General features: G+C 50.7%; 7 protein-coding genes across 7 annotated transcripts; 4 read left to right on the forward strand and 3 right to left on the reverse strand.

The window, feature by feature from the left end:
• Window positions 1-111: 111 nt before the first annotated feature.
• Window positions 112-2,852, forward strand: PFLUO_LOCUS6328 (Phosphatidylinositol (PI) 3-kinase; the record flags this gene model as incomplete). The annotated part of the gene is made up of 2 exons (XM_073783862.1): window positions 112-170; window positions 224-2,852. 2 exons carry the CDS (start codon window positions 112-114, stop codon window positions 2,850-2,852), a joined length of 2,688 nt encoding a protein of 895 aa, XP_073640375.1.
• Window positions 2,853-2,976: 124 nt separating this feature from the next.
• PFLUO_LOCUS6329 (uncharacterized protein) lies at window positions 2,977-3,756 on the reverse strand (the record flags this gene model as incomplete). The annotated part of the gene is made up of 1 exon (XM_073783863.1): window positions 2,977-3,756. One exon carries the CDS (start codon window positions 3,754-3,756, stop codon window positions 2,977-2,979), a length of 780 nt encoding a protein of 259 aa, XP_073640376.1.
• Window positions 3,757-4,038: 282 nt separating this feature from the next.
• PFLUO_LOCUS6330 (uncharacterized protein) lies at window positions 4,039-6,510 on the reverse strand (the record flags this gene model as incomplete). Its single annotated transcript, XM_073783864.1, has 1 exon — window positions 4,039-6,510. The coding sequence occupies one exon, from the start codon at window positions 6,508-6,510 to the stop codon at window positions 4,039-4,041; it is 2,472 nt and encodes an 823-aa protein (XP_073640377.1).
• Window positions 6,511-6,978: 468 nt separating this feature from the next.
• On the forward strand, window positions 6,979-8,794 carry PFLUO_LOCUS6331 (uncharacterized protein; the record flags this gene model as incomplete). Its single annotated transcript, XM_073783865.1, has 5 exons — window positions 6,979-7,128; window positions 7,237-7,416; window positions 7,499-7,772; window positions 7,830-8,444; window positions 8,508-8,794. 5 exons carry the CDS (start codon window positions 6,979-6,981, stop codon window positions 8,792-8,794), a joined length of 1,506 nt encoding a protein of 501 aa, XP_073640378.1.
• A 210-nt stretch (window positions 8,795-9,004) lies between these two features.
• Window positions 9,005-10,575, reverse strand: PFLUO_LOCUS6332 (uncharacterized protein; the record flags this gene model as incomplete). Its single annotated transcript, XM_073783867.1, has 5 exons — window positions 9,005-9,502; window positions 9,561-9,693; window positions 9,751-10,324; window positions 10,402-10,519; window positions 10,573-10,575. The coding sequence occupies 5 exons, from the start codon at window positions 10,573-10,575 to the stop codon at window positions 9,005-9,007; spliced, it is 1,326 nt and encodes a 441-aa protein (XP_073640379.1).
• A 570-nt stretch (window positions 10,576-11,145) lies between these two features.
• PFLUO_LOCUS6333 (uncharacterized protein) lies at window positions 11,146-12,205 on the forward strand (the record flags this gene model as incomplete). The annotated part of the gene is made up of 4 exons (XM_073783868.1): window positions 11,146-11,305; window positions 11,407-11,651; window positions 11,754-11,984; window positions 12,089-12,205. 4 exons carry the CDS (start codon window positions 11,146-11,148, stop codon window positions 12,203-12,205), a joined length of 753 nt encoding a protein of 250 aa, XP_073640380.1.
• Window positions 12,206-14,063: 1,858 nt separating this feature from the next.
• Window positions 14,064-15,797, forward strand: PFLUO_LOCUS6334 (uncharacterized protein; the record flags this gene model as incomplete). The annotated part of the gene is made up of 1 exon (XM_073783869.1): window positions 14,064-15,797. One exon carries the CDS (start codon window positions 14,064-14,066, stop codon window positions 15,795-15,797), a length of 1,734 nt encoding a protein of 577 aa, XP_073640381.1.
• Between the last annotated feature and the right edge of the window lie 4,037 nt (window positions 15,798-19,834).

Consider the following 19,834-nt stretch of genomic DNA (forward strand, 5'->3'; position numbering starts at 1 on the left):
ACGCGCCATCCCACGTGACCGGTTCCCCCCCCATCATCTGGACTGTCCGGATCGCTCTTGCTCTCCCTCCTACTCTCTCTCTCTCTCTCTTTTTGCTGGAAGGACCACAGGATGGAGGCATTCACCTTTGCTGTTTCTACACAGGTGGACTTCCCCATCCATGTCAAGATGTATGTGCCACTGGAACTCTACAGGCGACCACTCCAGCTGACAGGCCCGACAGTGGTTCACTAGAAGGGAAGCAGAAGCAGATCCCCTACTCAGTGCTGCTGAAGAACCCAGAATTACGACACCTGGGCTCTACGCAAAACCCGGCCTCGGATTTATTTGTCACGGTGCAGGTATGGTCGGACTCGAAACCCCTCGGCGTGCCTCTCCAGACCTCGTACAAAGCATTCAAAGCCAATCGAGCATGGAACGAATGGCTGCAGATGCCCATGGCCCTCAAAGATGCGCCTCGAAACGCACAACTGGCAATTACGGTCTGGGATCTGTCCCCGCTGGGCGGTGGCGGAGCCCAGGCTCATGATGTCCCCTTTGGCGGAACGACCATACCACTGTTTGACGGCGAGGGCAAGCTGAGGATGGGTAGGCAAAAATGCAAGGTGCACCGCAATAAAGTTGCAGATGGGGTTTCCTCGACCACAACGCCGTCAGTGCCACCGCCGAAGCGACGCATGCCCAAAGCTCGTGACCCATTGGGGCCGTCTGTGGAGGAGACCGAGCTGGAACGGGTGGAGATTTTGATCAAGAAGCACGAAATGGGCGAAATTCCACGGATCGACTGGATGGACCAAATGGTATTCCGCCAGCTGGAAAAGCTCAAGATGAACGCCGAGGAAGCGGCCCGGAAACGAGCCATTCTGTTGAAAGCCACAAAACAACAGACGATGGACGAAAATTCCGAAGAGGATGAACGCGATGACGAGAATTTTGTCCTGTATGTGGAATTCCCACGCTTCGACCATCCGATTGCCTGGGCCGATCACCATTATCCTCCTCCGCCCATTTCGTCTTATCCCCAGAATGCATCCCATCCAAACTCTACCTTGAAACCTGTCCCGGAGGTCCGCTTTGGTCCGGGAATTGAGGGAGCGGACGCTACAGCAGTGATTCGGATATATGATCCGGAAGTGGGACAGGCAGGAAACCCCTGCGAGGACAAGCACCGTCGGTTGATCCGCAGCCATAGGACTGGTATCATGGACAGAGACTTGAAGCCTAACCCCAAGATTCGGGACGAGCTCAACATCATTCTGTCGTACGAGCCAACACAAGATCTTACGGCTGAAGAGAAGGATTCTGTCTGGAGATTCAGGTACTATTTGACGCGAGAAAAGAGAGCGTTGACAAAATTTGTCAAGTCCGTTAATTGGCGAGATGTGGGAGAGGCCCGGCAGGCTGTGGAAATCCTTCCCAAGTGGACCGAAATCGATGTGGATGATGCTCTGGAGCTTCTGGGTCCCACATTTGATAATCCGGCGGTGCGGTCATATGCGGTGGAACGACTGCGAAAGGCAGACGACGACGAGCTTCTCCTCTATCTGCTACAGTTGGTCCAGGCTTTGAAGTACGAAGAAACTGCCGAGGGCAGCGTTGACGAAGCCGCGCACGACTCCTCACTTGCCAATTTCTTAATCACGCGCGCTGCCAATAATCTCAAGCTGGGAAATTACCTGCACTGGTACCTGATGGTCGAGTGTGACGATGCTGGCCCGGGCATATTATCGGCGCAGCGGCGTCTGTTTGCGCGGGTCGAGTACTATTTCATGACCGAGCTGGAGAAAGTGCACCCTGATTATCGCAAGACACTCTTGCGGCAAGGAGAATTCATAGCCGTGTTGACGAAGGTCGCCAAAGATGTCCGTTTCTCCAGGGAGTCCCGGCCCCAGAAGATTGAAAAGCTGAAGAAATCACTGCGTGACCCGAAGAATGACCTGATTCACATTGACCCTCCATTACCACTTCCCCTGGACCCAGATGTTCTCGTGGCAGGGTGTTTCCCGGAAGAATCCAATGTCTTCAAGTCAACATTATCTCCTTTGCATATCACTCTCAAGACTACGGACGGCCGCCGATATCCACTGTTGTTCAAGGTTGGCGACGATATGCGACAGGACCAGCTGGTCATTCAAATCATCATTCTCATGGATCAGCTTCTTCAAAAAGAAAATTTGGATTTGAAGCTGACACCGTACCGGGTCCTTGCCACCAGTTCAACGGTCGGCGCTGCACAGTTCATCCCCTCCACGTCTCTCTCGGCAGCCATGGCCAAGTACAAATCCATCCTCGCATACCTGAAAACAAATAACCCGGACGACAACGAGCCGCTTGGCGTGCGCAAAGAGACGATGGACACATACATCAAATCCTGCGCCGGATATTGCGTCATCACCTACATCCTCGGCGTGGGTGACCGCCATCTTGAAAACTTACTGCTTGCACCAGACGGCCATTTCTTCCATGCCGACTTCGGCTTCATCCTGGGCCGTGACCCCAAGCCCTTTGCGCCGATGATGAAACTCGGCAAGGAGATGGTCGAGGGCATGGGCGGCACGACATCACCAAACTATCTCCAATTCAAGCAGTACTGCTACACAGCATACACCACACTGCGCAAGTCCGCCAACCTGATTCTGAACCTCTTCAGTCTCATGGTCGACGCTAATATCCCGGACATCCGCGTCGAACCGGACAAGGCTGTCCTCAAGGTGAAGGAGCGGTTTCACCTCGAGATGTCGGAGGAAGAAGCCATCCGCCATTTCGAGCAGCTTATTGGCGACAGTGCCAATGCTATCTTCGGTGTTGTCATTGACCGCTTTCATGAGTTTGTTCAAGGCTGGCGCACTTGATTTTTTCTGTTCGGATATATGGCGTTTATTTGTTAGGGCACTACTATGGTTAGACCTGCATAAGAGTTGGCGTACGATGATTTAGATACCCGATGAGAAACCGACTTATTTTTTTGAAGTATCATTATTCAAATAAGAACTCGTCGCTCGATGATCCAATTAACCAGGTTCTCAATTCCTCGAAAGCATCAAGGTCGTTTTTCTCCAATGCAGTGTCAACATTAGGATCGTACCACTCATGCGTCCTTCCCGTTTCCGTCTCGGGCAACGACTTCCCAATCTGCCGGCAGCTGCCAAAATCAATGATAACGGCCGTGCAATTCTCGTCGAGCATGATATTGGCGGGGTTGATATCGTTGTGTACAAGGCCAAGCGAGTGAAGGTGTTGAATACCCGCCAAAATCCCACTCAGACTCGCTTTAATGCTGTCGTCGACATGTTCTCGCTCACTAGAGCGGAACGTCCTCTTGTTCAGGTGTCCCGGGTTGACCCTTTCTTGCAGTGTTGACGTATACCGCTTGAAGCATAGGCCAGAGACTCGACCTTTGGTCTCTTGGCAGCCGTAGTAGGTTGCAATGTTCGGGTGCGGGTTTTGTCGAAGGATTTCGCACACTTCGACCTCGTAGGAGATTTGTTGCTCGAGATCTGATCCACTAGTGTATTCGAAGAGGTCTGGCGTTTTCATGTATATCGTTGACCAAGCGGCCCTCACTACGGGGCCCCGGTCTTCTGTTTGAATCTGCCGAACGTCGTCAAGCTGTTCTAGGGAGTCTGGGGCCCCAAATCGATCTTTTGATTTACCATAATACAGAATGCCATTCTGCTGAATGAAGTACGAGACATAAGAGAAACCGAATATGCCGTCGATGGTTTTGAACGCCTCGTTTCTCTGCACAATATTCATTTTATTCAGAGGCACTCGTAAAGCGGCGGTGCGATGCAGTTTTATCTGTTGGGTTTTCCAAGTGATGTTCGGTAATGGATGATAAACAGGAAATGAGATGTTTGACTAGGTGGGTTGAGGAGGCAGCGCATAAATGGAGAGCATGCATGCTTATGTTTGCTAGGACACGACAAGATTTGTCACACCGTCTCCTCCGAGGCTCAAAAGTACATGATAGCGATTTTGGATATCATAGCCAACTCTGTAGTTATAAGATCCTTATACTCGTTCGCGAATAGAAATTTACGAATCTGAATGCAGTGGCAACTTCCTGGTCACATCATCCATGAAGTCTGACATGACCATGCTCCCAAACAGACCCTGCTCCGCGGAAAATATGCCAGCACCCGTCACGTTAAGCTGGCCTTCGGTGAAGTTGGTGGAGCTAGGCGTCGCATACGCACCCATGTCGAACGAATTCCACGAAAGAGAACTGAGATCGCTCAGCAACCAGTCGTCAACCATGAGATCCTGGCCAATCTCTGCAGCAGTAGCAGAGCCGGAACCGACGGCTCCCAAAGAAAAACTAGCCGCATCGATAGAAGTAGACGATGCCTCTATATTTGTGCTTTCAGCCTGGCTCTGGCGGACAGAAGCCGCCACGTTAGTCCCTCCATCAGCGGCTGTGTCGTCGTCAATGGCGCCAGCGATGCGGGCAAACTGGCTAGCGACGCGGATAAGGATGCAAAAAGTCGGTGCGAGCTGCCTCCGGCGCAACACGGCGAAGATGGATTTAACCGACTCCTTGCAGCGTGACTGGGCTTCCGAGAGAGAGTTCCCGCCAGACTTGTTAGTGAAAAGGTCAAGGCAGAGTACGAAGACGGCATGGTAGATATAGTAGACATCCAGCCAGCTGGTAGTGTCGAGTATTCCACCGTCGGCCAGCAGGTGGCAGTACGAAACCGTCTTCTCCGCTGCCTCAAGACAGGTTTCCTTCATGAAGATGGCAGTATTCTCATCTGCCGTTGCTCTCAGCGTTCTGCCAGCATCGCTGTAGCCTTGTCGCTTCAAAAGCTCGCGTCTCTCCCAGTCGAGAAAATGTGGTCGCGTAGCCAGCATTATCATGTACTGATAGTAAATATGCAGCAGCAGCACAGCCCGTCTTTGATGTGGGATCATGGTCCTCCATCCCGGACGGAGATAAGCCGGCTGGGCGCTGTACCAGGACCGAAGCTCACCAAGGAGCTTCTGCGCCTTTGACAAGGGAGGTAGTTCCGCCTCATCGTCGGGAGAGGCGTAGGCGCTCTGCCGTACTTGCCCTAGAATCCGCGTCAAGTGCAGCAGGGACTCGGTATATCTCGGAGGCACTTTGCCATTGTCCGACATATCAGAGCCATCCGGCATCTTTGTGCTCACCTCAGAGTCGTTTATAGCGGACGGCCTACCGAGCATTACAGACAGATTTCGCTCAAAGGTATAGAGCGTCCACCAAACCCGGCGTCGCGTGGCCCACTCGACGGGGTCGACGCCAGTCTTATTTGGGAGGTCACGATGCATTCCCAGTGCAATGGCCATGCGCAATGCGCAGCCGAGGAACATCCACGAGGCATTTCGTTGACCCGAGTTGTGTTCATATAGTTGTAGTAGTAATAGTGCTTGAACATTGGCCAGGCTGGTTGTGCCCACTAGTTGGCGGAATGACGAGCGCACGAGCGCCAGGTAACTCCGCTGAATGGAGGCTGCCTGCTGCTTGTCGTGCTGCTCGAGGGCCTGCGCGCCGAAGACGAACACCATGGCGAGACAGCACATCCATCCCGTGTCGGTTGTCCTGAGGGGTCCGGGACGTGGCTCCCACAGCGCCTCATAGCGGAGTTGGAACATGTCGCGATGAAACAAAGGATAATCGGGATGAATCTTGTCAAAGAAGGCCAGCATCAAGGCATCAGAGGTTTCTCTCGGTGGGAGCGAGGGCGCCGGCGCAACATGCGTCTCTACTACATCCGGCCCGGTCGCCGGCGTCTTTGGCAGGTTGACGGCCGCAACATTATCGCCAATCTCTTGAGCCGTATCCTGCAGCTCGAGGGCCTTGCTAGCTCCGAGAGTCGCAAAATCAGCTCGAAGAGCGCTCTGGAAGGACGGCGCTGAGATTCGATTGCTCTGGCCAACCAGCCTGCGGATCGCCATGACGAACCAGAATGAGCTTGATGGGCCGACATAGTGTCCGACTCCCTGCGCAGTTGGGATCAACTTTTCCCCTGTCGGTTGATTTTGATGAGCCAAATCATCGTGGTCGTCTGCCAGTGTGACGCCACAGCCGGTTCCAAGCGGAGCGTGAGTAGTTGGACGAGAGTTGCGAGGTGTCGTAGGACTGTGTGTACAGGAACCAGCATTCAGCTCGGACTTGGCACTGTCAAAAAGATCTGGTGCAGGTGAGAGGTCATCTGGCGGTGGCATAGGAATGCCTCGATCCCCTGCTAAGCGGTAGAGCCCTTCCAGGCTCTTTGTATCCTCTCCAGGGAAAATTCCAGTTATAAGGGCATCTAGCGCGCGATAGCGCTGGCTCAGCGTCTCGACACTGCCATAGACGCGGTGTTTTCTCGGAACAGTAGTCTCGCACCTGACTTGATTAGCTGCACAGTTGGTGCAGGGATCGTCTGGTGCTGTGCGGATGCATTTTGCCCGCCGCCTTTTGCAGTGGTCGCAGCTGACGGCAGCGCGCCGTCGAGCTGCATCTGGAACTCGCTTGCTCCGGCTGCCGTGGTGCTGGGAGGACATGGATGCAGTATAGGTCTGCGGTGGAACAACAGATGCGTGGAAGGATGACCCCGGAAGTAGAAAATTGGCGCTGCAGAGGCGAATATCTGGACGAACCAGGTTCATCCTTCAGTGGAGCCCTCATCCCCCAGAGTTCGGTGACTTGCCGGAGTCTCCACACCTCTCCACACTTCTCCACGAGTTTAAGTGGCTATAAACAACTGGTCGGGAAAGTGCGGTGAAAAGGCCGGAACGATCTATCCGTGCCGACTTTTGGCTAATCTGCTCGAGGTCTCTCTTGTCATCGTTTTGTATAACTATTTCCAGTGCCAGACTGCGCACGATGTGGGCTCTACAGTCATATTGGTACCATCGTTCGGCTGCCGTTAGGAGCAAGATCAATATTGCCTAGAGCATCCTCTCCGTTCCACTCATCCACACCGAAGACCGTTTTCTTGGGAGCGCCCGTCATTCAAGGCCATGTGAAAAATGGCAGATAAAACCATACTAGCTGATTCGCCGACCTTGGAGGAGGTTGAAGTCGTTGGCATGAAGAAGCGGCCAGAGCAGACCGTCAAGCTCGATCCCCATGGCTTGCCTCTGTTGCCTCAGCCCAGTAGCTTCAAGGATGATCCCCTGGTTAGTGCTTCTGTAACTGTCCCTAATGTTTGAAGGACGCATAAGATGAACAATCAGGATTCGTGAAGTGCTTGGCTCTCCCACGAACGTTATGCTAATGATTATTAGAATTGGTCGAGCTGGCTGAAATGGGTGGTGCTGCTGCAAGTCAGTTTTATGGCCTTCCTCGGGCCATTTAATGCAGCGGTCCCTAATCCCAGCTTAACCCTCCTCAGTGAGGCGTTTCACAAACCAGTCAAGAGAGTAACATACAGCACAACCACGTCTATCATCACGGGAGGTGTCTCAGTGAGTTCACTCCACGCCGATATCTTCTGTCCTCGATAGGCAGTCTGAACGTGAGTGACATAAAGCTGACCGAAATTGAAAGCCTTTTCTCTTCGTGCCATTCGCCAATGTCTACGGCCGGCGGCCTATCTGTCTACTCGCGCAGATTATCACCATCGTCTCCCACATTGGCACCGCTTACACAACTACGATGCCCGCGCTTTTGGGCTGCCGTGCACTTAACGGTATCGGTTTTGGAGGTATGATGGCCTTGGGAACTCCGATGCTCAATGACATGTTTTTCATGCACGAGCGCGGAGAGAAGACAGGGCTTTATACAATTTTCGTCACGAACGGTGCTCACATTGCAATTTTGAGTAGGTCCTCTTCTATTCTCCAGGTGGCATGTGACTGATCCATTTTATCTCTCATAGCTGGAGGGTTTTTAGGAGAAGCCGCGGGCTGGGAATGGGACTTCTTCATGCCCGCCATTGTGACCGGTGTATCCTTCCTCGTCGCCTTATTTCTTCTTCCCGAGACCCTCTTCTCTCGAGATCCTCTTTTCCTCAGTGGGCGGACTCATGAGCGGAGCTACTGGCAGCTTCTGACCGACCTCAAGGGAAATTCAATCCCGCAGCGCCATCTGCACGCTCAGGACTTCCTTACCTCGTTCTATATGCTCAAATACCCATCTGTTTCGCTCCCCTTCTGGTGCTACACCTGGAGCTGGACTTTCATCAACATCTTGCCCGCAATATCCATGGCCAAAATTTACTCGGAAGTGTACGGCTTCAAGAGCGGCGCCATCGGCCTGTGCACAGGGATTCCGCTGATCATTGGATGTGTGATCGGTGAGTTGTCGGCTGGAAAGGTCAGTGACTACATCTTATACCGGAAAGCCAAGCAAAACAACGGTGTATGGAAGCCGGAGCACAGACTATACCTTACTTGCCTTTCGGGCGTCTGCGGACCAATAGGCATGATTATCTTCGGGGTCTGCGTGCAGAAGCACACCGGCTTTATTCCCCCGTTAGTAGGACTCGGTGTTGGTAAGTAACCAACTACTGAAAATAAGAAGTATTGAATGATCTGACAGTCACCCTTCGCTATAGGCGCCTTCGGTCTGCAAGTTACCTCGACCTGTCTATATGCGTATGTTTCCGACTGCTACCGTCCACAAACCCCCGAATCGGCCGTGTTGATGAACCTGAGCCGCGGTTTATCCTTCGTCGTTGGATTCTTTTGGGATGAGATGGTAACGAAGATTGGGTATGCCTGGACTTGGTCCTCATTGGCACTGGTCTTACTGGCGCTGTGGCTCCCCATTCTGGGACTGATGATCTGGGGTGAGAAGTGGAGAAAGCGACTGGGAACGCCCCAGTTCCACCAATTTAGCTGAACAACCGGACCGAGCGTGAAATTTGGACTATGGAGTGTAATGTCTTTGTGAGGGCTGTATTCTATCAACTGGCTGTATCTATTAATATTTGGTTTGGTTAGTTGTTAGTAAAGTAGTTCGTTAATACTAAATCGAGGGATCAGATGTGGATGTCTAAATTTTATTGCACTGACGTTTAAATAATATAATATTTGCAAAAGCCAAGTCTGTCTAAAGAATACTACAAAGTCTCACCAGTCGCTTCTCTGCCTTATCAGTCACGGCATCCCTCTCCTTCCTCTGCGCTGCCAACTCCTCGTTAAGCGCCTTGTCGGCGTCATACCCAAATAGCTCGTCGAGGAACTCCTTGCGCGAGCGGATATTAATGTGGCCCTTCCAAATACCCGGGTGTGCTAACAGCCACTCATCACGCTCACGCTGCTTCTGGCCGTCCTCCATCTGTGTAAACCAGCGGCTGCTGACGCTGGCTTCCGCCACCATTGCTGTACGTTTGATTCGCAGCTTCTCGTACATCTTTAGTGCCTGTGGCAGTGTCTTGGTGGTGCAATAGTCCGCTTGCGCTAGAATCCCGCCTAGTATGGCGCCGTCCTCGATGCCCATAGCCGCCCCCTGGGCGAGGTAGGGAGTCATGGCGTGAGCGGCGTCTCCGATCAGGACCATCTTACTAGATGGATGCGTCCAAGTCGGGATCTCGTCGTTGGTGAATAGCTGATTAACGAGTACCATGAGTCTGCAGGTCAGACATAAAAGAGACTGAGGAACTTACCCGCCACTCCAGAACCTTGTCGACAAGGGATAGCATCTTGTCGATCCTTGGGTCCCAGTTCTTAAAGGCTTCACGGACATCTTCGTTGGTACCGATCTTCTGGTTGACGCCATCCTCCATGTTCACGTCGCAGCTGTTGCATAAAGTTGTCAGTCATCCACTCTCGCTTTAACCAGCATGGGATCTTTACGTGAAGACGAAGTTAACCAAAGTCTCATTGACACCTTCCAGAAGGTACGAAAGAATGGTGCCGTGAGGTCCGATCCAGTGATTGTTCCGTGGTATGGTGATCAGCTCCTCCAGTTCAGGGATTCCCTGCAGCTTCTTGGCGGGCAATGTTACACGGTAGACCATCTGGCCAGTCGGCACCGGCGGGCTCTTATATCCAAGCACAATTTCCCGACAGGTCGAGTGCAGGCCATCCGAGGCCACGATGAGGTCCGTCGTCAGCTGTTGGCCATTCTTAGTCGTCAGAGCCGGAACATCGGGCTCGACCTTGACGACACGACTATCGAGGTGGATAGTGATGCCGAGCTCGGCCGCCCGTGCTACAAGACCACGATGGAAATCGGCGCGGTGAATATGCCAGTAGGGTGATCCGTATTCCTCCAGAGCTGGCTTCTTGAGCGGGCACTCCACCAAAACTTCGCCTCCCTTCCATCGCATCATCCTCAGATCCACGGGCTCAGTGCAGTACTTGCGGATGTGCTTGTCAATTCCAAGGCTACGGAGTATCTTAGATGAATTGGAAGAGACCTGAATGCCTGTTGTTTTTTCCCGCTATCAGCACGAAGAAGAAATATGGATAGCCAGCAATGAAACAAACGAAAGGCATCCTTACCTGCGCCTATGTAGGTGATTTCTGCTGCGCTCTCCAAGACGATAACATCGTGACCTGTCTGAGCCAGCGATATGGCGACAGTGAGCCCTGCTAGGCCAGCTCCGATGACGATGATTTTCTGCAATCGTAAACAAATGACTCGGCAAGTCCGAATAAGCAGACAAAACTTACCATTTTTTATAAATTTAGTTGGGCTGGGCAACCTTCAAAAAGGCTTCGGAGGATATAACCTTATGGTAAATCGCAAGGAGCTGTTTGAGGTTCTGAGTACTTGATCAGAGAAGGAGCTTGTGAGGAGAAAGAACTCCTTGGTCTACTTTAGTTGTACATAAGATAGAAGATACTCGCAAGTTTATTCTAAAAAATAAGTCAGATTTTGGGGTCGCTGGCTCCGACCGTTCTTCTGATCTTTGTGAAAACATTGTAGGCCAAATTGTTGCCGGCACAAGACAGGCGCGGAAGGAAACAGCCGCCACCGGACCTAGTCTTCCGCATATTCGAACTCAATCATGAAACAATACCCTCAATAATATTCCCCGCCCGGCAGTGTTTATCCTGCCACTATTGCCTCTATGCTTTGTTTAGCCGTAATGCCGGATATAATTCGCTTCCTTCATCTACTCATAATTTACGAAATATTCACTCGCTTGGATTTATTGCACCATCACCTGGCATATTCGAATGCAGCTGAGACATTTGCATCACACCTGTCAACGATTCCTAGCATCGCCATTGAGTATCAAGATGAGCAGTCTTCCAGAGCAATGCTGCACCCTTCCACCATTCAAGACGGACTACAAGCCTGTTGGTGAGATTTTCATGATCAAGGTGGAAGGGCAGGATGAGCTTGAGATCTACTCGACCGGTTCATCCGAGGCTAAGACTGCACTCGTTGCAATATTCGGTACGTGCAGACTCTCTACGTAACTTTTCTGATAGATCATGGCGATGTATGGTCGGTAATAAGATGTAATTATGGTGCACGAAATTAATCTAGAACGCCAGACATTTTTGGAATGCACAACAATACCCTACAGGGCGCAGACCACCTGGCAAAGAGCTCTGGGTACCGGGTTGTTCTTCCTGACTTTTTTAGGGGTCAGTCCTGGCCGGTTGATAACATACCTCCCAAGGAAGGCCGACCTTTCCTGAACAAATGGATTCAAAGCGTAGGCTCCTGGGAGAAGGTCCGACCCGGTCTCCTGGCAACCATCGAGTACCTTAAGGCCAACGGCGTGACCACTATCGGAGTAAGTTGTTTTTAGCGTTCCTGATAGGAACGTTCCCTTCCACCTTCCCATAGCCAACACCTATTTATATGAAATAGTGCTCACGCTTTACATATTTACCAGGCCTACGGCTTCTGCTTTGGTGCTAAGAAGCTCATGCAAGGTGCGCACGAGAACCTGTTTAAATCTGTGGCTCTCGTGCATCCATCTTTCTTCCAACCTGAGGACGCAGACAACGTCAATGTCCCGGTGGCATTGCTCCCCAGCGGCGGTGAGGACCAGGCCGTCATGAATGGCTATTGGGAAAGAATCCAACAGAAGCCCATTGCCAAGAATTCAATCAGACAGGACTTTGTGAGAACCTTCCCTCTCGCAACTACACTTACTACTTCCCTTTGCCTCTTTTGCCAGACGTTCAATCCTCAACCAAGCTAACTGGTTCTTGCCTCGATGCATAGTTGGACGTTCACCATGGCTTCGCATCAGCAAGATCAAACTGGGACGACCCCGAGTTGGCGAAGCGGGCCAGAGATGCCTATAAAGTGATGGAAAAGTTTTTCCACGATACTCTGTAGCCTTTTCTAAGGTTATTTATAAGAATCCTTTCACGTTTCTTTGACTCTTGGCTAAAATCACACTTATATTCTTCAACCCAAATCGAATACATATACTATATTTCTTCCAGACTTCCGTGTAAGCTCTTTCAGCATACAATTGGCTATACTGCTTGATTGGTTAGCCTTTCTGTCATATGCCGGATAACGTAATTCCCAAGCGAGTGGGCCAGCCGAAAACACCATAGTAAATGCATCATATTTACAACTCGATATTTCAACAACCACAAGTTAATTTTATTTGATTATTGGCATGGTAGTTTTAATAGACATGAAAAAATGTATAAATAGCTCTCAATCAAAATTTAGAAAATATTTCCTTGCATTACCAAAAAATACAGCTACGGATGCGACAAATATATGTTTCTAAACAGCAGAATATGTTATACTTTTTAAATCCCATAGATAGGCTACGTATGATCCAAAAAGTACTACTATGTAATAAAATTTCATTTTAAGCTATTTTTGTTGAGATATTGAGTTGTAAAATATTCCATTTACTATGGTGTTTCGGCTGGCCCACTCGCTTGGGAATTACGTTATATGCTTTTGAAATGTGTACGTGATTCGGCTTCCTCCTCAGCTACCATTCCCAGCGTGAAGTGTCTTTATCCCCGTCGTCATCGTCCCGTCTATATGAAGGGTCCGGTTTAGCGAGCTCCCACATCGCTATCCACTTGGGACCTAACTCGATCGGGAGTTTCGGCTTGCCGGCCTTGCAGAATTGCCCGACGAAGTAGCTACAAGACATCAGTCAGTAAGCAAGCTCGCCGGGATGATGTGGCAAGTACATGCAGTGTCTGTGTCTCTCCGTGCCAGACTAAACTACTTGCTCTGGTCACATTGGGGTACCACCCGTTCTCAATTAGCTTGCTAGATCGTCGACAATAGTTGGATTCAGTGATAGATAGAGAATGAACATCGACTTACGGAAGAGCCTTAACAAAGGCTGCGCGGACTTTTCTCCCTTTCGTATCTTTCAAGACCCCAAAATGGACCAGCGCCATTGCTATCTCCCAGGCGTAACCCTGGAACGATCTCCCACACAAGCCAGATGATAAACCCACCAGGGACTAACCCGGACCGATCCTGAGTACCATTCTTGTACCCGATGAGCTTGGGTGTATTACTTGAGCGTTTTTGAGTGAGGTCCAGATGGGCGATCAAATCAGGCGGGGTTCATGTTGTGGCCTGTCGGCCTCTGGTATCCGCATCATCCATTTCAGTTTTATGATGGGGAACTTGAATGTAGACTCGCATAAAGGCTTTTTTGCACGTGCTTTTGGATCGCAGCATAGGAATTTGGCTGAGCCGAAAGAACGGACGCCGGAGTAATCGTGTTCCTCCTTGTCGACCTGAAAGTCACGCTCGCTCAGCTTCTCGAGGATCTTCCACTGGGAAGAGAGGGGTTTATCAAGAGTGATAATAGTTCCAGGTTGATGCCCCTAAGGAACCAGGTCGAGAATGAGGATGACATTGGAGCTGTTTGGGTTTTCTGGGTGGTGGGGTATAGAAGGAGAGTTAAGGTGAGGCTCTCATGTGGGTCAGCTCGGGTGGCAGCACCGGAACACGTGCTGAGCCGTTTACTAAGCGGGGGCATAGTGCGGGCGGAGTCTGGCCTTGTTCAGTATGACTCTCTAGATCTGCCAAATCCTGCGCCTCTCTAATGACAGACGGTCTCCGCCACAGTAGTGCAGTGGCACACAGATAGAAATCAACGGACCATGCTGGGCGGCTGAGACTAATATAAAGGGCCGTGCTCTCCCATCACTTCAAAGCATCTTTATCACCCCTCCTCAGCTCAATCACTCTCGTCACCATGGGCAAAGATAAAAAGCAAAAGGAAAAGCGGCAGATCCCGCTAGACCAACTGCCACTTGAGAAGAGACTGCACGCCACCGTATACAACGCAGACGATTGCAACGCCGCAATCCACGGAGAGCGAGTCCCAGTTGCTTTGGGTCTTGAAGTCTCGCGTCTCTGTGTCATTCACGGCATCCGCCATCACCATGGCTTTGCTCAAGATCTCCGCGGGGTCATCCCAGAGTTTACGCGCGCTTTAAACGCTCGCGATATCATGAGTGGCATCATTCCTGAAATGAATAATCCCGAAGACGTACCCTACTGTATCTGGCATCCTGATGTTCCGAGTCAGGAGACACTTCGAGCCCTGATTCAGCGCTATCCCCATCTGGTTTATCACGCCGCGTGGGCCTGTGCGATCGCCGGCTATATCGATGTATATAAGGAGCTTGACGTTCTTCCGGAAGTTCACGTAGCAGAGGAGGCTAGTTATGCTTGTGCAGAGAGAAAAAATGAAGGCAGTGAGGCCATCTATCAACTCATTGTGTCGCAACATGTGAAATTTGCTGTCTTCAATGACTACAACCGAACAGTGGACATTTCTAACCCCCGCGTTGCATCATGTAATGGCAACACCGCGGTTTACTCAAGTCTTGCGGCTCGACAGGCACATAAAAAGCCTCGCGTCAAACCGCACGATACTTCTCACTACTTCAATACTACCGAGGATTGGGGTATCGATGACCACGATTGTGATGCGCCCCCGCCACCAGGGGATTATCTCCCGCTTTTGTATGGACCGCTGCCCGTCGACCTTCCGCCAGTGGACAAGAGCAGACTCATTCAGGTCGCCGCATACACAGGCGACATCGATCGCTATACGCGTTTGCGACGACCCCAGATGATAGAAGATGAATTCTTGTGTGTGATTCGTGGAATCTATCATAACGTCTTCTGGGCCAAATGGTGGAGCTCACAAATCCCCGAAACCTTCGGGAATGAGTTTGGGAATGGCCGCAATAAAAGAATACGATGCGCTATCAATGCAAGGCGTATTATGAGCGACGATGTTACTTGGGTCACTGATAGTACTCCCGATGGTTTACTGCCGTGCAATATCTGGTGGCCCGCGGTGGCTTCTCCTGAAACATATGAGAGACTCGCTCGTAAGAGACCCGTCATGCTTGAAAGATGCCTGAGGGCCTGTATTGCAGCGGATTACCAGGAGATGTGGGACAAGTTATTGGTGTCATCATCCAGCGAGCTTGCTACGTCTGAAAATATCGCAACAGAAAGCACGACAGGCAACGAGACTCAAGATTTGAAGCTTCAGCGACTCTCTCAGATGGCTACTACTGCACTTTTGATGGAGGCCGAACAATCGACCAATGATCATTATCTACGGGACATACAGGCGGCTATGCCCGACAAAGTCGAGGCCCTGGGACACTGCCGCATTTATGATTTCACCTGGGAGAGCCACATCTCTGCGAAATTCCTGTACTCGCCAGGCTCAGACGGGTATAGGCTGCTCGATAGAAATGATCCGGTTCGGCTGGGAAATAACGAAGGTGCGTATGATGGGCTTTGGGCAAAGCTTCAGCATGTGGACTTTGCTGTTTTTGTGAGGGATGTCATTGGACTGGATCACAAGATATGGAAGGAGAAGGGAGAGAGGGAGTCGGGATCAGAATATATCACGATGGGTGAGCTGTACGAGGCCTTGGAGGCCGATAAGACTTTGGCATAAAAGGTTATTGGAATCAACTTGGACAGATCAGTGAATCAATACATGGATCGTAGCTGGTTGTACCTCTCTTGCACCTCCATCTACATTAGCGTCCAAAGCTAGTTTCAGATTATGTAACCGGTGACGTCGGGCTGCCCCTTATCTGCTCGGGTGTAGCACGTGGCTCGTCGTGCACTGAGCGGGGGAGGACCAATCACCGGGATCCTCCTTACCCCTGCTCCTGCATTTCAGTCCTTCAGGGTAATTGATAGACAGGCTAGTGATATATAAGAGACAATGCTTCCCTACCCGACCTCTGCGCCCCCACTTGGCTTTTGCTTTTTTGCCTCGCACCTGCAACATTCACAGAGTCGCCTTATTATGCAATGAAATCCTCCCCCTGGCATCTGTTAGTCCTGTGCGCGAGCTGCACGACTCAGATCGCAGTCGCGACAACGATCGCGACCTTTACAGATGACAACTGTCAGCATCCACTCCAACAATTGAAGGGACAAAATGGCTACCCGAGTGGTAACTGTACCGAGTTAGGAGAGGCTGGTCAATATGGAAGTTTCAAGGTCATCGAGGAGGATCCAGGTTGTGCAGGTATGTTGATTCCCAATTTTTTTTAAATACTTCTGTGTGTCGGCGGAAAGCTCACAATAACCACCCAATCCAGTGACGATTTATAAGAATGGCAAAGAGACATGCCCACTGCTCGGCCGAGAACCCGCTCCATTGCAAGCCTGTTTCGGCTCGTCGTGGATTTATTTCAGCATTGACAATTGTCAAGGCCAACCATCTTCAACAACTTCTTTGTCAACAACAGGGGTGACGACAACAGGGGGTACGGCAACAGGGGGTACGGCAACAGGGGGTACGGCAACAGGGGGTACGGCAACAGGGGGTACGGCAACAGGGGGTACGGCAACAGGGGGGACGACAACACAGGAGACGACTACAAGCCCGGGCACACCTGCGACAACGACCGCGAAGACAGCACCGTCGAGTAATGATAATAACCACGTCGGCGCCATTGCAGGAGGCGTTGTCGGAGGTGTTGTAGGGATATCACTAGTACTGGGCGTGCTGTGGTTCCTGTGGAGGCGACGACACCCGCGGCACAAAGGACGCCGCGCAGAACTCCCGTCTTCCGAGTCAAATCATGCTTTAGGTTTGAAAATGTCAGAGCTGGAAGCACCGAAGGCGGTATATGAGGTGCCAATCACAGAGTCTTCTCCTTCAGAACTTCCAGAGTCCAAGGCCCTTCCTTCAGAACTTCCAGAAACCAAGGACAGGCCTATATACCACCCCTGATCGCCTGCCCGGGGGAACGTTGGAAATAGCATCGAAGGTAGCCATTTTCGGCGTCCAATTTACCATCACTTAGCGTTGTAAAATAATATCTATCTATCATACTGCCAATTGTTTTGCTTCCAAGCACCTTTGCATTGAGTTGCTGAAAACTTTCCAGGCCACGAGTATAGCCAGCAGGATCGTTAGATAACCTAGATTTCTCAATTTCTCTCGTCACAAATCTCTGCACACCGACATACGACAGTAGTGTGGAAAATACTCTTTCTGCCAGCTGAAATTGTGCACCTTTATAGTCTACAAAGTATACTGTCCATCGATGGATTCGTTGTATTTCTTAAGGTCGTAATGCTTTAAAGCTCCGTGCAATGAGACTAAAACTAAAGATTGTAACAATGTCCTTAAAACAAGGCATTATATAGCAACAGCTGCCTCTACCGTAGTGAGTCATTAAACAAAAAAAAAATCGTTAGCGTTGATGAGAAGAATTTGTATAACAGCGAGAAGATAAACTCACCATAGATCACCCTACTAGTAGACATCTTCTAGGTAACGGCTGACATTGGCGGCTGGGCCCTAAAAATGCTAGAATTGATTCGAAAAGCATCCACGTACATCTTCAAATTTGCTAGAGCCCTGATCGAGTAGGATTCAAAATTTGATCACCGGGTAAAGCTTCTGAACTTAAAGTGTGGATGCTTCCTTCGCGTCGATACCAATGCGGGTGGCGTTGGTGGCCAGAAGATCGATATTTCCAATAATATATTTTTCTTCTCTAAATCATACTATTGCCCGAGATTGCATTGCCGGAAAGGATGTATCGAATCAACGTACATGACATTGTTGATATTCAACTATTTGACGGATTCTAAGGGCTAGGCGACGGCCCTATTTGGGACGTGTGTTTCAGTCATGATACTCCTACATGTGGTAATCGAACAGTTAAAGCCAATGAAAATCGATCTGCTAAAACAATTTATTTTCATCCCTGTAATTTGCTTCGTTTGGACTGATTGTTCCCACCGGGAGGATGTTGCTTTTGAATTTTGAAATCCTCATTAGCCCCCTTTTATGAATCCTCGGGGCCCCATCCTGTGAATCCTCAGGGCCCCAGTTTGTGAATCCTCAGGGCCCCATTTTGAGAATTTCTGGGGCCCTATCCGAAGAATCTTATATTAACTGGCAGTTATTCCGTGACCTTTGAGACATGTTAAAAGCTCGTTTTGCCCCTACTTGCCGTGTTTGCTGATACGTCTTTGATCTTCCAAGCATCGGTTCAATATGCGGCTCATCTGGTTGTTATTTCAACTGGCGATCATAGCCTCGGCTATGCCTGGGCGTAATAAGCCAAGAGATGCAGTTAGGCCATTTCCCTTACCAGCGGCAACGGGGTCATCTCGCTTGCCAGCGGCAACAGGGTCATCTCTATTGCCAACGGCCACCCCAAAGGGCCAAGCGCTAGAACAAGGTACATCTCACTTCTTCTACCTGTTTAGCTCGGGAGTAATGGTTCAGAAGACAGTGCCCGAATTTTACACAATGGATCGAAAGGCAAAAAGCATGGCAAAGTTTGCTCGAAACATGGACACCACAGTGAGATTCAAACCGCTTTTGATATGGTCTAAGCTAACTTTAGTTGTCAAGAAGGCTCCAAGAAATGCCCTGGCTGCGCAGCCGCCAAGCCAGCCAACACTGCCACCAAGTCACCCGACTGCGGTATTCATGGAGGCCCAGACGTGACGGGCGTTGTCTGTACCTGTACCAATAGTGTCACAAAAACGCTTCCCTCTACCGCAACGGGTTGCCCAGCGACGATTCCTGCCGATTGGACCACGACAACTGATTCGGAAATCTCAAAGCCATCTAGCCAGATCCCGTACTCGTCTTTCAATGAGGATGGGGCGCTTATCCACTGTGCGTCGTCGAGGGTGACAGTGTACGAAGCTAGTATAACGGACACGTTATGCGCGGGGTCCACCTCGACTGACTCTGTCTCGACGGGTGTCACGCCCATCACATCAATCTTGACCGCTACTGAAGCGCCGGTTCAATCAGGTAACTGGCTCTGGTATACAGGGACAGTAACAACAGGGACAGGTGCATACAACGCCACTGCAGCGGCATTTGACCTGGCAGGCAGCTTTTACACAGCTTTTAGCAGCGCCTGCGCCACTACGGGCACTCCTACTATCTCGTCGACCAAAGCGCTGTCCACTGTTACATTTTCAACCCTTCCAGGCGGTGCCGTGGGCTCGGTCACGACAGTAACCGAGCCGGTGACCTACTACGCGTGCTCCCCAACAGAAGTAGTCGTAACACCGTGGGCAGTTTCCTCCGATGAATCATCAGGGGGCATTGACTCGGGAGGTTCCTTAGCGGTTGCATTGATTGAGTCTCATTATTCATTGCAGAACCGCGACACATGGCTTTGGAACCTAGCATGGGCTGTTGCGTATTCGACCGCCAATTCTTTTTCCCTCGATTACACCGACAACCCAGTTGCTGGAGGGTACGACGCGACTTCAACCACCTCCAACTTGTACCCGTTCTTCACGGTCCCCAAAGAAGTCAGGCTCATTTACGGCAATAATCTCGACAATGGCCTGGAGCTAGAAGTAATGACGGCGCAAATGGTATGGGAGAAAAGTGAAGCGAGCGCGCAAGCGTGCCTAATAACTGAAGGTATCGAGAAGGGGCTGATGTTGCTCCTCAATGCGGCGATAGGACCCGAAGCTCAGATATCG

This window comes from Penicillium psychrofluorescens, assembly GCF_964197705.1.
Source record: "Penicillium psychrofluorescens genome assembly, chromosome: 4".
Taxonomy (NCBI): domain Eukaryota; kingdom Fungi; phylum Ascomycota; class Eurotiomycetes; order Eurotiales; family Aspergillaceae; genus Penicillium; species Penicillium psychrofluorescens.